The 13176-nt window shown below is 45.9% G+C and overlaps 1 protein-coding gene across 1 annotated transcript in view; it reads right to left on the bottom strand.

Annotated features, from left to right (window-relative positions):
* LOC121836654 overlaps nucleotides 1-6671 on the bottom strand; it is a 72048-nt gene extending 65377 nt beyond the window's left edge. Inside the window, exon 1 of the mRNA XM_042291613.1 lies at nucleotides 6504-6671. Within this exon, the coding sequence (XP_042147547.1) occupies nucleotides 6504-6671 (168 nt within the window). The remainder of the gene's footprint in view (nucleotides 1-6503) is intronic.
* Nucleotides 6672-13176: the final 6505 nt, after the last annotated feature.

Genomic DNA, 13176 nt, shown 5'->3' with positions numbered 1-13176 from the left:
TTTAAATAGCATAAACAAGTTGTTCATCGCAACCCTCGTAACAAAGAGTTCATCATCCTCTCAAATGTAGCAGGGGCGTTACATAACCCCCCAAAAAAATATTACCCGGAATTCATAAAGACCGTCCGGAGCAACGAGAACTTTTTTTTTATTATCTTTTTGTCTACGCTGATTTGCCAATATCTTGAATGCGTATCAATAGAAGAGAAATAGTTGGCGTCATGTCTTTCGGTACTTGTGAACCTCGTTATATTATTTCTGTTTTTCTTTAAATCATCGTTTTAATTAAACTCACATTGTTTCAAAACTTGTGTTACATCCCCTTTATTGGCAAGACCTCACCGCGGTGTAGGCCGGTCGTCTGGTCAGCAAATTTCTTTCTTTTCTGAACATAGTGAGCCACGATCCTTTGCGTGTGTGGCAACTTACGGCATTCGGTGGCGGCGATGCCTGATTCTCACCAAGAGCGTTCTAATTGCCAATAAACATCTGAAGGTTTTGGCACGCCATGACCCTCTTGGAATTTCATCAAAATATTTCCCCAGGTCGATAACTCTATTGCCCCCCTCGACCCAGTCACAGATCATAGTTCTTCTGATCGCGGATAAGGCGTAGCAAGAGATTCTGTTGGAGCAACTTAGTAGTGCCCGAGCGCAACCTTGGTTGTTGCTTTCGACGCTGAACCGCTTACGCTACTTAAATCCTCTCCAACTCAACCTTGATTTCCACTCATTCGCCATTGTTTCTCGGGACATAACCTGTTGTCGTTCCACCGTAGCCACGCCCGCCATCGGTCGGGACAGAAGCCTGCGCAATGTCGCTCGTTCCAAGCGATGACTAGAGAAATTTTTTGTCAGCAAACTTTTGGGCGGTGCCAAGAAATAGGAATAAATTATTTTGTCGGCCAGGTACTAATATTAAAGTACTACCTTTGAATGGTAGCGCAATGCATATCTAGCGAGCCAAGTGTAACACCCTAATAAGTATCGGACGCGCCGTAAAGTTCAGTATTCATTGGCAATATCAGCCACATCATCGATGAAACCAAGTTCACGTGTTATTTTTAGAGTGCTACATGGCACCTGGGCATTAATATGACCAAGTATGGATACTGTGGCATGCGTCGCTCGTGTACCACTAATCGTTAAGACAGGAAACGCCCCAGCGGTAATTGATGCGATCACGACCTGGTTACACATTTTTTTTAAACAAAACAACGCAACATATATTTGCAGATTAGTAATCACCGGTCATCAAGGGCCTATTGGGTAAAATATAAAGAAAATCGAGAATGACTATTTTTTTTTAATTGCCACACAAAAATGGCCAAATTTAATCTTTTTTCGGTTTTGACGAAATTTCCGGGCGCAATGCAGAAAACAGTTTCAACATTACAACGCTAATTAATTTGTTAGAAGTTCACAAAGCATGAAAACTTGACACAAAGAGTTTCAGCTTTAGAATAAAAATTTAAAGCGACTTAAAAATTCGCCAGAAAATGCCTCATTATGTAAGGTTTGCTCCAGAAGCTAAGTTTGGCATTTTATTTCGCTTGAAATATATGCGCATATAAGTTAATTTTAATTAATTCTGGCATAAAAATATGCGTCTATTGAACTTAAAAACCTTTGACGGTGTCAAAAGCTTTATTCTTTATTTCTCCGGCCTTCAAAGTTGCGTCATCGCGCAGTTGGGAAAATCCTTTTTTCAACCTTCTCTGGATTGTGATTTTTTTTACGAAAACAAGGAAGATCTTGCAAAAGTAAGATCTGTCACGCTATGTGGACAGGTTTTGCTACCTCACATAAAAATAATATTGAAAAAAAAATGGGCGTGACACCACCATGACCGTCCTTAACTGAACAACAGACCCTACTACGGCGTAGCAATCGCGACACGAGAGCTGACTGCGGCTCGATCTGGCCGACTGCGTTCACTCTTCTGAAATGGGAACGTGGGACTCTCGACCACCGCTAGCTTGCTGGTGTTGCAGGACGCTGCTTTGTCGTTGAGAATATTTTGCCTCGTGGACGCCTGCGAAGGCGTTTCAGTGCTCGCCGCACCGCCGTCGGAGCATTCCACCTTTCTGGCGCCTGTTGACAGTCTGCGAGCGCCGGCAGTTTCTAGACCTTTTCCGCATAACCTCAAACCAGCCAGTAACTGACGTACCCTCGACCTGGTGCATTTTTAGATTGCCCGCTGACACAGGGTATGCAACCGCCAAGGGTATGGGCGAAAAGGCTTAAAACCGGACGTCGTGCATCAGTTAGTTCCGAGTGCTCCCTTTTACCGTGCTGCAATTTCCGAAAATCTATGGCTGTCTGGCTTCCACTGCGTGGTCGTCGGATGGATAAATAATTTCAAAAACATAAGAACAATAGCAGAAAGTGTGCCATGAGTCCAAGAAGTTGCAGCGCGAGTGTGGCTGCAATGTTATCAAGTTTCGCATTTTCCCCAAGAATCCTTATCTATGAAATCAGTCGATTGCGAGATTGAATCGCGAGAGATTCATATCAGACTGAACGTCACGTTTAAGCTCACGACCACTTCGTCTACTGCAAGAGGACAGATTTTAATTCAAGGTGCAGGTGGTCCAATTAGGTTATCACTGCAAGCCCCATGGTATGTGAAAGGTATGAAAACGTCTACATGCCACCACTCAAGATGGAGCTATCAAATGTCGAGAGCTTACCTGCATATATATAGACTACATTAAATTGCTCATATATACTTCGCTGTGGAAACTCAATCAAAACACCTCACCGTCTTCGTCCTCGTTCTCTCGAGGCGGCAAGGTGATGGCCTGTGAGTAACCAGCTGGATTTAACCGGACAAGCTCCAACCAAGTTGTTGCAGCCCACCATAGCCAAGTCTAGCCAAGTTCCCCCCATACCCACACCATTGCCTACCCAGATAGCTGTGCTGCCAAAACTAGCCGGTATCTCTTTTTCTAAGCCGCTAACGGCGTCGTTGGCGCCGCAATTCTCAAGATGGCGGCGCCTTTAAAGAAAAGGTCTATAGTCCTTGAAAGCGAGTATTTTATGAACCTCCGCGAGCATGAATCCCCGCGATAATGAACCGCAAGAGCACACCGCCACGGAAGGTTGTGATGTTGCGCGAATGGTTGTTGAAAGGCGCTGCGTGGGGTACGCCGTGCGCTCGAAGGGCAAAGGGCAGGCGTTCGAAGGGCAAAGGATTTGCGACGACAAAGCAGCGGCTTCCATTTCAGCAAGCTAACGGTGCTCGAGTGTCCCACACTCACATTTCAGCAGAAAGAACGTGGTCGGTCAGATGGGGGCGCATTCGGCTCTTGCGTCGCGACTATTACGCCGGTGCTCTGCCTACAGTGATGATATGTGCACGCATTCAAAACAGCTTTCTCGAGACTGCATGCGGGTCAAACAAGCGTGCCCGTGCCGCAGCTCTGTACTTCTGTAAAGAACAAGATTTTTTATAAACATAAAAGAAAGTGATGAACCAATCACTATTTCCGTAAGTTTTATGTATTGCCTGGAATCATAATAGTGTCACGGATGGTGACCAAAAGAACAATAAAAAACAGAAATAAATAAATGTTTAATGGGGTGAACTTGAGCCGAAAACAAAAAGAAATAGAAGAAAACAACAAAGCGTCGCGGGAATCGAACCAGGCGTGACAGCAGGATCGAGCGCTGCGGCGAGACTGACTGCGGCTTGCCACGCGGAGCCCCTTTTGTACACTCGTGGGCTTCTGGAACAATCGTCGTAGAAGGTTTGGCGCGTAAAGCATTTTATCCTCGAGTCAGCAACACGGTTCTCGAATTCAGCAGAACATTACATTACAGAGTCAACAGAAATGTCTACCCACGGCCAGGCATCGAACCTTGGCTTTTTGCGAGGTTCGATGCCTTTGTGATCTAATGGTTATAGTGCTTGTCTTAAGCACGATAACCATTAGATCACAAAAGCGCTGCCTACTTGGTCAGCTGCGCGCGCGGCCATAGTGAGCAAATATTTTGCCTTCGTCGTCACGGTGCCTTTCGTTTTATCACACTTTCTAAAATTGTAATTTTAGGGCTGTTAAAGCACAGCACTTTCAGACTCTGGATGAAGAGGAAGTGGGTCGGTGTGATTGTTTCGTTCAAGGACCCAAGTTTTGAGCTTGGGAATGAGGTAACCGTTTACGGTTCAGGTGAAGACCAGTGTGGGTAGGATTTTATAACAAAAGTTGGGACTTTGTGACGTCGGTGGTCGGTGATTAGGTTGTGGGTACGTAAGGCCTTAAGGAAATAAACGCAGTCGCTGAGTTTGAGACGTTCTTTTCGCCTGTCTTTTTTCTTCGACTAAGTTTCCCAGCTTTGACAACAGTCTCGGGTATTTTACATCATGATCAAAATAAACAGTTGTTAGTCTGCGCCTGTTCATGTGCGCTGTGTTTCTCCGCATCTCAATGTAACTCATTGTTTTCCTTTCATCTTCTGGTCACGCGTTTGTTCTGTAAAACTTCGCAGCGCAGCATATTTAGCTACGTTCAACCAGCTAGCCCAAACCCAAGTCCAAGCTTTATTAATGGAGCTACGTCACTTGATCTAGCCATTTGCTACAACTGAGGTCTCCGAAATCCCCGTTTTTGCTCGATTTTTGACATGGCTTAAAGACTGGAAGCTAAACTTTGAGTTCCATCCATATTTCGGACCAGTGCCCTCCTAAAGATTGACAGGAGCGTCAAATGAGCATGGCGCCCTCACAAAAATCGGCATAGAGGTCGTTCTACGACCTCTATGCCGATTGTATGGGCACTCGCGAATTTCTACAGACGATTTATAAACTGTGTAGTCACTCTCTGTTTGTCGTTGTCGTGGTTCTGCGGCTCCATGCCATGATGAAAAAAAGAAAGAAGTTGACCGCAGAAGAGAGAGCAGGAGGATAGAAGAAAAAGAGAATAGCCAGCGAAATGTGACGTTTGGTCAGAGGAGCTGTTCCGCAAAGAGGTCTATGGCTATGGCATAGGACTTGCCTGACTCTTGGCACGCCCAAGCTGCAATGTCAACTTTTTTACTTCACAAGCCCAGAATTCGAGTTGACTATGGTGAGCTGCACCTCTTCGAGGTTCGTCCACGCAGCAAACTCTCAGGGGTATTCGATGTGAGGGACTGAGGGGCGCCCCTTTGTCCGTCGTGAAACTGCATAGTTATACGTATATTTGTATTTATCTTTGTTGTAATTAACCTCATGCCAGGCCATTTGATTGTGTTTGAACTTTGTAAATAGAATGTAGCAATTTCTCTGCCGCTTGTCCTTCTCTTCATTCCGCTTCCGAACCGTATTGAGCGAACCGTGACAGTCATCAACTATACCTAGGACGTCTATAGCAGCACGTATCGACATTGTATAGAGCTCCTAAGACGGGAACTTTTCTCATTTCTTTCTAGGACTCTGGTGTCTGTGCTAGGGATTGTCAATCCCATGGACGTCCTACTTACCTCTCTATGACGTGAATCTGGTTGCACGTGAAATACTGTAGCTGCTACTAGGGCGCCTTCATGTGCGCTTTGCTTAGGGTGGAGACATCTGGCCATTTTGTCTCACACGTTTATTTTTCTTGTTTGCTCAGAAGCGCGTGAAAGAGCGTGTCCCTGCACGCGTTTGTGGCGCTGACTGCTCTATGGCGACATTTTGTTTCCGTCGATTTCTTTGTATTTTACTTGTGAGCGCGTGCTGTCGGCATCGGGTACTACAAAGGGTGGCATCACCATAAACAGAAGGACATTGAGGCACCCTAGCTACTACATAATTCTAAGACAGACAGCTAGAGACCACTAGGCCAGGGCCGCACCCACGAAGATGTGACGATCTGGAGCTGAGCCGGTTGGTTTGACATGCTTCCTTGAATACCAGCTGAACGTACAGGAAAAAGCAAAGGAGAGCAGAAAGGTAAGAACCACACTACTGGACTATTGATAGTCCAACAGTGTGGTTGTGGTTCTTTGTTTTCTCCTCTCCTTCGCTTTTCCTCTACGTTCAGCTGGTATTCAAGGAAGAAACCCGGGAAGATGGTTTCGAAATTCTAACCCCCCCCCCCCCCTTCCTCCAAAAGAAATAACCAAAAAAATTTAAATTTTAGGAAGTGTGATAAAACGAAAGGCACTGTGACGACGAAGGCAAAATATTTGCTCACTAAAGCCGCACGCGCAGCTGACCAAGTAGGCAGCGCTTTTGTGACCTAACGGTTATCGCGCTTGTCTTCCACGCAAAAAGCCAAGGTTCGATGCCTGGCCGCGGGTACACATTTTTGTTGACTCTGTAATGTGATGTTCTGCTAAATTCGAGAACCGTGTTGCTGATTCGAGGATAGAATGTTTTACGCACCGAGCCTTCTACGCCGATTGTTCCAGAAGCCGACGTGTGTACAAAAAGGGCTCGAATGGGAAACTAACTCTGGTTGATTCTCTGAAGTCACGCCTCTTTGAGCCGACGTCCCATCGACCGGACTTGGTCGCGTGTCGAGCTATTGCTCCACTCACCAGAATGACGACGCAGAAGCTGACGAAGCCCTTGTAGTTGGTCGTCGGCTCCGGACTGCTGAGCAACGACTCACGTGGCTTGTGTATCACGTGCAGTGGAGATGACTTCTTCTCACCGCGATCACTTTCGGCGGCACATTTCGCCACGGGGTTCTGGTCGCACACCATGTCGGCTCGAGTTGGTGTGGCGTTTCTTCGGCTTCGGAACAACTCGCTCGTGCGCGACGCGATGACCAGACTCGTATTTAGTCAAAAAAGCGGTGACTGGACCTTGTACAGATGCCCCTTTCGGTCCGAACCGCCGAAACTTCAACGGACTTCGCAACGCGCAAGTTCTCCGCCTTACAAGGCCGAGATAACGAGCCTCGAAAACGTATCTTTAGATAACTTTGTACGAGAACGAACTCGTTATGCCAGCCTCATTTGGTATCACCTTCCCCGAAGAACGCCAGAGTCAAGAAGGCTGTGCCAGCGGCGGTTACTTTTCTCGGTTTCTGCGCGTTCCGGCTGCACTGCCGTAATGCCTGCTTCTTTCGCGCAGGTGCAACAACAAGCGAAATCTCGCCTGAGCATTTGCATGAGGAAAAAGACCACTCGAGAGAAATGGTCACTTATGGCGACGAGAATCCGCGACGCCAAGGTCGACATCGGTGGCCGACTTAATCGACTTTCGAAAAAACGGTAAGTAATTTAGGCGGCTTCACTCTCGCCCTCGTTGACGTGCACGAGGCTTCACGTAATCTGTCCATCGGTTACGCGGAAACGGGGGCTGCCGCGTTAAGGAAATACCGAACCAAGCTTCCACCGAGGCCTCTCGAAGAATCGACGAGAAAGCTTCAACGAACCGTTGGAACGAAATTTAGACTCCCACATTCCGGTGCGAACCGGAAGCACGCCATCGAAAATACTGTCACCTGTTCTGCGTGGCAACGTAAGATGAAGTGGTGAACAGCGATTACCCGCAATCTGCTCCCAAATATTCTGAGATCGTGGAGCTTTTCGAACAGCGTCGTGTCTTGGCGGAAAGAACTAAGTGTTCCTGCCTCGGCAATCCATAATCACAGGGTGTCGTCACATGGCGGACGTCACGTAGCGGATGTCGCCGAAACCATGCGATGGCCTGACTTGTCCATAAAGCTATCATAACGGCACGTGTTATGATGGATGTACGGTTCGGTTGGAACCCGAGAGAGAAAGAAAACACTGATAGTTCAGTTTGATGCAAACACGAATATACGATGCAGTGTCCCCGAGCTGAAATTGGAAGCTTATGACCTTTGTTTCCCCCAACTCTATTAAAAGGTAAAGCTTACCAGTGATATTTGTTATGCTACGCAACCGAACGCACCTCAACCCGTGCGTTCTTTTTTGTGACGTCATAAGCTACAACAAAATGCAACTAATTAGTGAGTATTAGTAGTATATTCTATACCAGAGGTCTGCAAACGTTTTGGCGAAGGGGCCGAATCGGGGATCTGCCGCTGTCTCGAGGGCCGGAGCGTAAATAAGTAAATAAATAAATATATTCCTGAATCATCATTTGAATAAAAAAAAATAGCATAAGAAAAATAAAAAGAATAAAGGCCCGTTCCCCACACTGACGTTTGACTGCGACCGACTGAGACAAGACCGGTTTCAAAGCCTCTTACGACCGGATACGCTTCTGCGGAGCCGGGCGTAAGCCTTCACAGGAGCCTTAAGAACCGGCCTTGTCTCAGTCGGTCGTAGTCAAACGTCAGTGTGCACACTAAACACTTTCACACCCTTAATGGTGTAAATCAGACTTGTGGGTAATTCCACGTCAATTCATGCAATGATGGTCCGGGTCATAATTCAGATCTGTTTGTTAAAAATATATACGAAAGCCATGTTCTTGGGAGGAACATTCAGCTATATATGAACGCCGTAACAATTTTTTTGCTATAGATAAAAAATAGAGAAGCTCGAGGCGTGGAAATTGAGAAGATTTCAAGGTGCTACTTTGCACAGTTGTAATTTCCTCGTTGAAGCTTTGACGTCACCATACCTTTTTTAAAGCATTTTACACAAGATATACAACACATACACAAAAAAATGAAAAATATCAATAAAATATTTTTATGCAAACAAAAAATCAAACATGGCATAAAAACGCGTTTTAGAGACATATTCACAATTTTTTTTTTTGCAAAAAAAAACAAAAACAAAAAAAACATTTAATATAATAGTTCACAAAAAAATATCAGAAGTTGCGTCTTTAAATATTTTTTACGAATATGTAAAAATTATATGCCCACGCTTAATTGTTTTTTTGTTATTAACGCGGAAATGCAGCTGATTTTTTTTAAATGTGGCAAGATTGGGCGTCGATACTTAAAAAAACTCCTTCTTTTATTTTTTTTAAACTTCCCTTGGCACTTTGCACTGACTTGAACTAACTTGTGATGGCAAAACATTGAGTAACATATGACCTCCGAACGAGAAAAGCTACGGCAAACCTTCACTCGGAGCGAGCCGACGTCTTCGTCATAGCGACTTTGCCGCACAGCACCAATCATTTTGAGCGTTAGTTATGGCATGTATTTTATATTTTTCAAATTCTTTTTTTCTTTTTCAGAAGGAGAAGGTCTTTGAGCTGGAATACCATTAATTTGCTTACAAGTCACAAAAACAAAACGGCCCCACTATGCGAATTCGCTAGCTATGCATACATAAGCCTAAAACTCACAGTTGCGCAAGCGGCCATGTATACATCCAGCTTTCCCGACCGCACTCAACTAAGTTAGGTTGGAAAAGCTACTGGCTTCACGAACAGTGAACGAATGTGACCTTTTATGCAAGCATTGCAACAAATACCTCAAGACTGAGATTGCTTCTCCTCACAACGTGAGTACATCAAACTCTCTTTTCCGGGACTCTGGTGAAATTCCGGCTGCAGTGAGTCAAGACTTGTCTGCTGCTAGTCCGTCGGTAACCTTATTGAAACCATGTAAAACCATTAAAGAAAAATGCCGGGAAGCGTATTTGAAGAAAAAAAAAAGTTTAAGTGAGTTCTTCGATTAGAAGAAAGCTGCCGAGCCTTTAAGACGTGAAAAGCGGCGAAGACGCTTGTGAGCACTGCACAGAGTGGTTTGACTCGTTCCGCGAACTCTGAAGGCATGCACTTCCCACCAAAAACACAAGCGATTGCACACGCTTCTGTCACCAAGCATCTCGAAGAAAGAAATATTGCCTCTGGTGCCGGAAGTGACTGCCAACATGATTGATAAAACAAAAAAACGGAAGCGTAAAAGTGGTGTATGGGCAACCCCTGATCCCTACATGGCGAAAAAGGCGAATGCCTAAGATGTAAGGGTTGCACTTGAGTGCTACACACGCGACGAGCTCACATGCTCTGTTCAAAGCCCCTACGAAAGGGACATCGTCAAAGCCATAATCAACGATACCTAGACGAAAGTCGTAAAGGGTTATGGCCCACTCTATTAAAGAAGTTTACCAGCTGTTTAGGAAGGACCATCCCCATCAAGAACTAGGCATCTCCAAATTTTACTGTCTACGACCAAAATGGGTAAAAAAAAAAAAAGTCCCGAGCACGAGGTGTGCGTATGCATACCTTGCGTCTATTTTCAGTTGCTTTTAACGGCAATAACAAATGCCTCAAAGAAGACATTTACTTGAAACGACCTCAAGCGCATCTACCTCTGCAGCGCTCCACAGAACGATTGCTTCCTGCGCCGTTGCGAAAAGTGCCCAAAAATGCACATCATCTCGCTGCAGTCGCTCCATCTCGACGAAGACGAAGAGATCTGTTTCGCTTTATGGGACGCCGGCCAACTCGTCGCAAAGGTTATGGACGCTTCCGCCTTTTTGCCAGAATTGGAGTCATGGAGCGAAAAGTATATGAGGCATTCTTACAACCGTGACCTTCGACGAAGCCTGATACGGGGCACAAGAACCGACTTACCAACCAAGGCAGTGATGTTCCACTTCGATTTTTCGGAAATTTCGGCAGTAATCTTCCCAACCGAAGTGCAGAGTTTTTATTGCAAAAAATCTTGAGTGTCTCTCTTCACACGTGTGGTTACGTCCACGCAAGGCACGTAAAGCTTTGCCGTTGTCAGCGATGACATGACACATGACACAGCTCACGCTCTTCTAGACATAGAGGTTATAGAAGATAATGGTGATGAACATTGCTCAGTCTTTTCTGAAATAATTTTTGTATCAGACGGAGCGGCGGCGTATTTCAAGGATCGCTTCCAATTGCACAAACTGTCTCGGAAGTCGTACTCTTCGGCAAGATGGATCTTTTCAGTCTCTGAACACGGAAAAAGCGCTTGTGATGGAGTAGATGGTGTTCTCAAACACCACGCAACGCTCACCAACTTGAGATCTTCGCTCAACTCAACGATTGTCACCGCTAAGGACTTTGTGGAAGTGCTACGTGAAAAAGAAACAAATGTCTGCGCGTTCCACTTGTCTGCGGAACAGGTTCGAGAGTTTCGTGCGGTGAAGCAAGCAGAGAGGACCACCGTAAAACCTGTGAGAGGAATCCAGGCATCTAATCTATGGAAGTAATCATATGCCGAGAGGCCGGATGTATACATGGCCGCTTGCGCAACTGAGAATGCATAGTTAGCGAATTTGCAGAGTGGGGCCGTTTCGTTTTTGTGAATTGTAAGCTAATTAATGGGTTTCCAGCTCAAAGTCCCGTTTCGCGTAAGTGATACTCACCCCTTATGAAAAAAAAAATATTCGGAAAATATAAAATATATGCCATACCTAACGCTCAAAATGTTTGGTGCTGTGCGGCAAAGCCATTATGACGAAGACGTTGGCTCGCTCCGAGTGAAGGTTTGTAGTAGCTTTTCCCGTTTGGAGGTCATACGTTACTCAATGTTTTGCCACCACAAGTTACTTCAAGTCACTGCAAAGTGCCAAGGGGAGTTTAAAGAAAATAAAAGATGGAGTTTCTTAAGTATCGTCTCCTAATCTTGGCACATTTTGAGAAATCAGCTGCATTTCCGCGTTAATAACAAGAAGACAATTAAGGATGGGCATATTATATCTATATCTTCGTGAAGAATATCTAAAGACGCGCATGTTGATATGTTTTGTGAAATATTATGAAAGTTGGTGTTTTGCAAAAAAAAAAAAAAATTGTGAATATGTCTCTCAAACGCGTTTTTATGCCATGTTTGATCATTTTATTTGCATAAAAATATTTTATTGATATTTCTAATTTTTTGTGTTTGCGTTGTATTGTCACGGGTGGTGACTAAAAAACAATAAATAAACGGAAAGAAATAAACGTTTAATGTGCGAACTTGTGCCAAAAAATAAAAAGGTACAAAAGATAATAACAGAGCGTCGCGGGCGTCGAAGTCGGCGTAGCAGCAGAGTCGAACGCTGGGGCGAAACTGAGTCCGGTTCGCCACGCGGTGCCCCTTATGTACACGTGTGGGCTTCTGGAATAATCGGCGTAGAAGGTTCGGCGTGTAGAACATTCTGACCTCGAACAAGCAACATGGTTCTCGAATTTACTAGAACGTTCCTTTACAGAGTCAACAAAAATGCGCCTCCGCGGCCAGGAATCGAACCCTGGCTTTGTACGTGGAGGCAGGCACGATAACCGTTAGGCCACGCGCGCGCTGCCTGCTTGGCCACATGCGCGCGCGGCATTACTCCCCCCTTTAAAAAGTGCATCGCTCCGATGCAACGCAAAACGAAAAGCACATAAAAAGAAACGGCAAACTAAGGAGTCTCTTGGTATACATAAGGTCCACAGTCCTGTCGAGCGTAGTACGGCTTTAGACGAACGACGTGGGCGACTTCAGGTCGTGATGGGCGGCGTGATGATGTTCTTGCTCCGTCAGGCATCACCTCGTAGTGCAGATCCCCGAGTCGACGAAGCACTTTGTAGGGTCCGAAGTAGCGCTTCAGGAGTTTCTCGCTAAGACCACGGCGGCGGATCGGTGTCCACACCCACACCTTGTCTCCGGGCCGGAAGTGGTCGTCCCGACGACGAAGGTTGTACCGGGTGGCGTCGACACGTTGTTGACCTTGAATCTGAAGTCGGGCGAGCTGGCGAACTTCTTCAGCTCGTTGAGCCACCACCTGGGCGTCGTCGCTCCCATCGTCAGCTGGTTCGTGGGGCAGCATCGCGTCCAGCATGGTCGTTACCTTCCGACCATGTACCAGCTAGAAAGGTGTGAATCCAGTGGTCTCTTGCACCGCCGTATTGTAGGCGAACGTGACGTAGGGAAACACCTCGTCCCACGTCTTGTGCTCTACGTCGACGTACATAGAGACATGTCGGCGATAGTTTTGTTCTACGCAGTGGTTCGACAATGGCCGGTGCCACTGAGACGAAGGAACTCTTGCGTCAGCTGGGCCATGACAGAGCCGTATATGTAGAGAGTTTGGCCATTCGTTGGGAAGTATAGTAGACAAATGAAGCGGCGCCATTGGCGGAAAGCGGGCTGGGCGTGTTCCAGGGCGTCTTCAGAAATTCGAATGTGACCAACCAGAAGCCGGAAATAATACCCTGGCGGTGGTCGCGAGAAACAAACCTGATAACTGCATTGGAGTAACTCTTGATGGCTGAAAATATGGTACACGTGATGTTTCAATCACACTCATCTAAAATGATGGTGGAAGAGTGCGACTAGCGGAAAGATCGACATAATCCTTA

Source organism: Ixodes scapularis, unplaced genomic scaffold, assembly GCF_016920785.2.
Source record: "Ixodes scapularis isolate PalLabHiFi unplaced genomic scaffold, ASM1692078v2 PGA_scaffold2__306_contigs__length_199485367, whole genome shotgun sequence".
NCBI classification, from domain to species: Eukaryota; Metazoa; Arthropoda; class Arachnida; order Ixodida; family Ixodidae; genus Ixodes; species Ixodes scapularis.
Note: the sequence above shows the minus strand (reverse complement) of the source record. Positions and strands in the feature narration are given on the sequence as shown.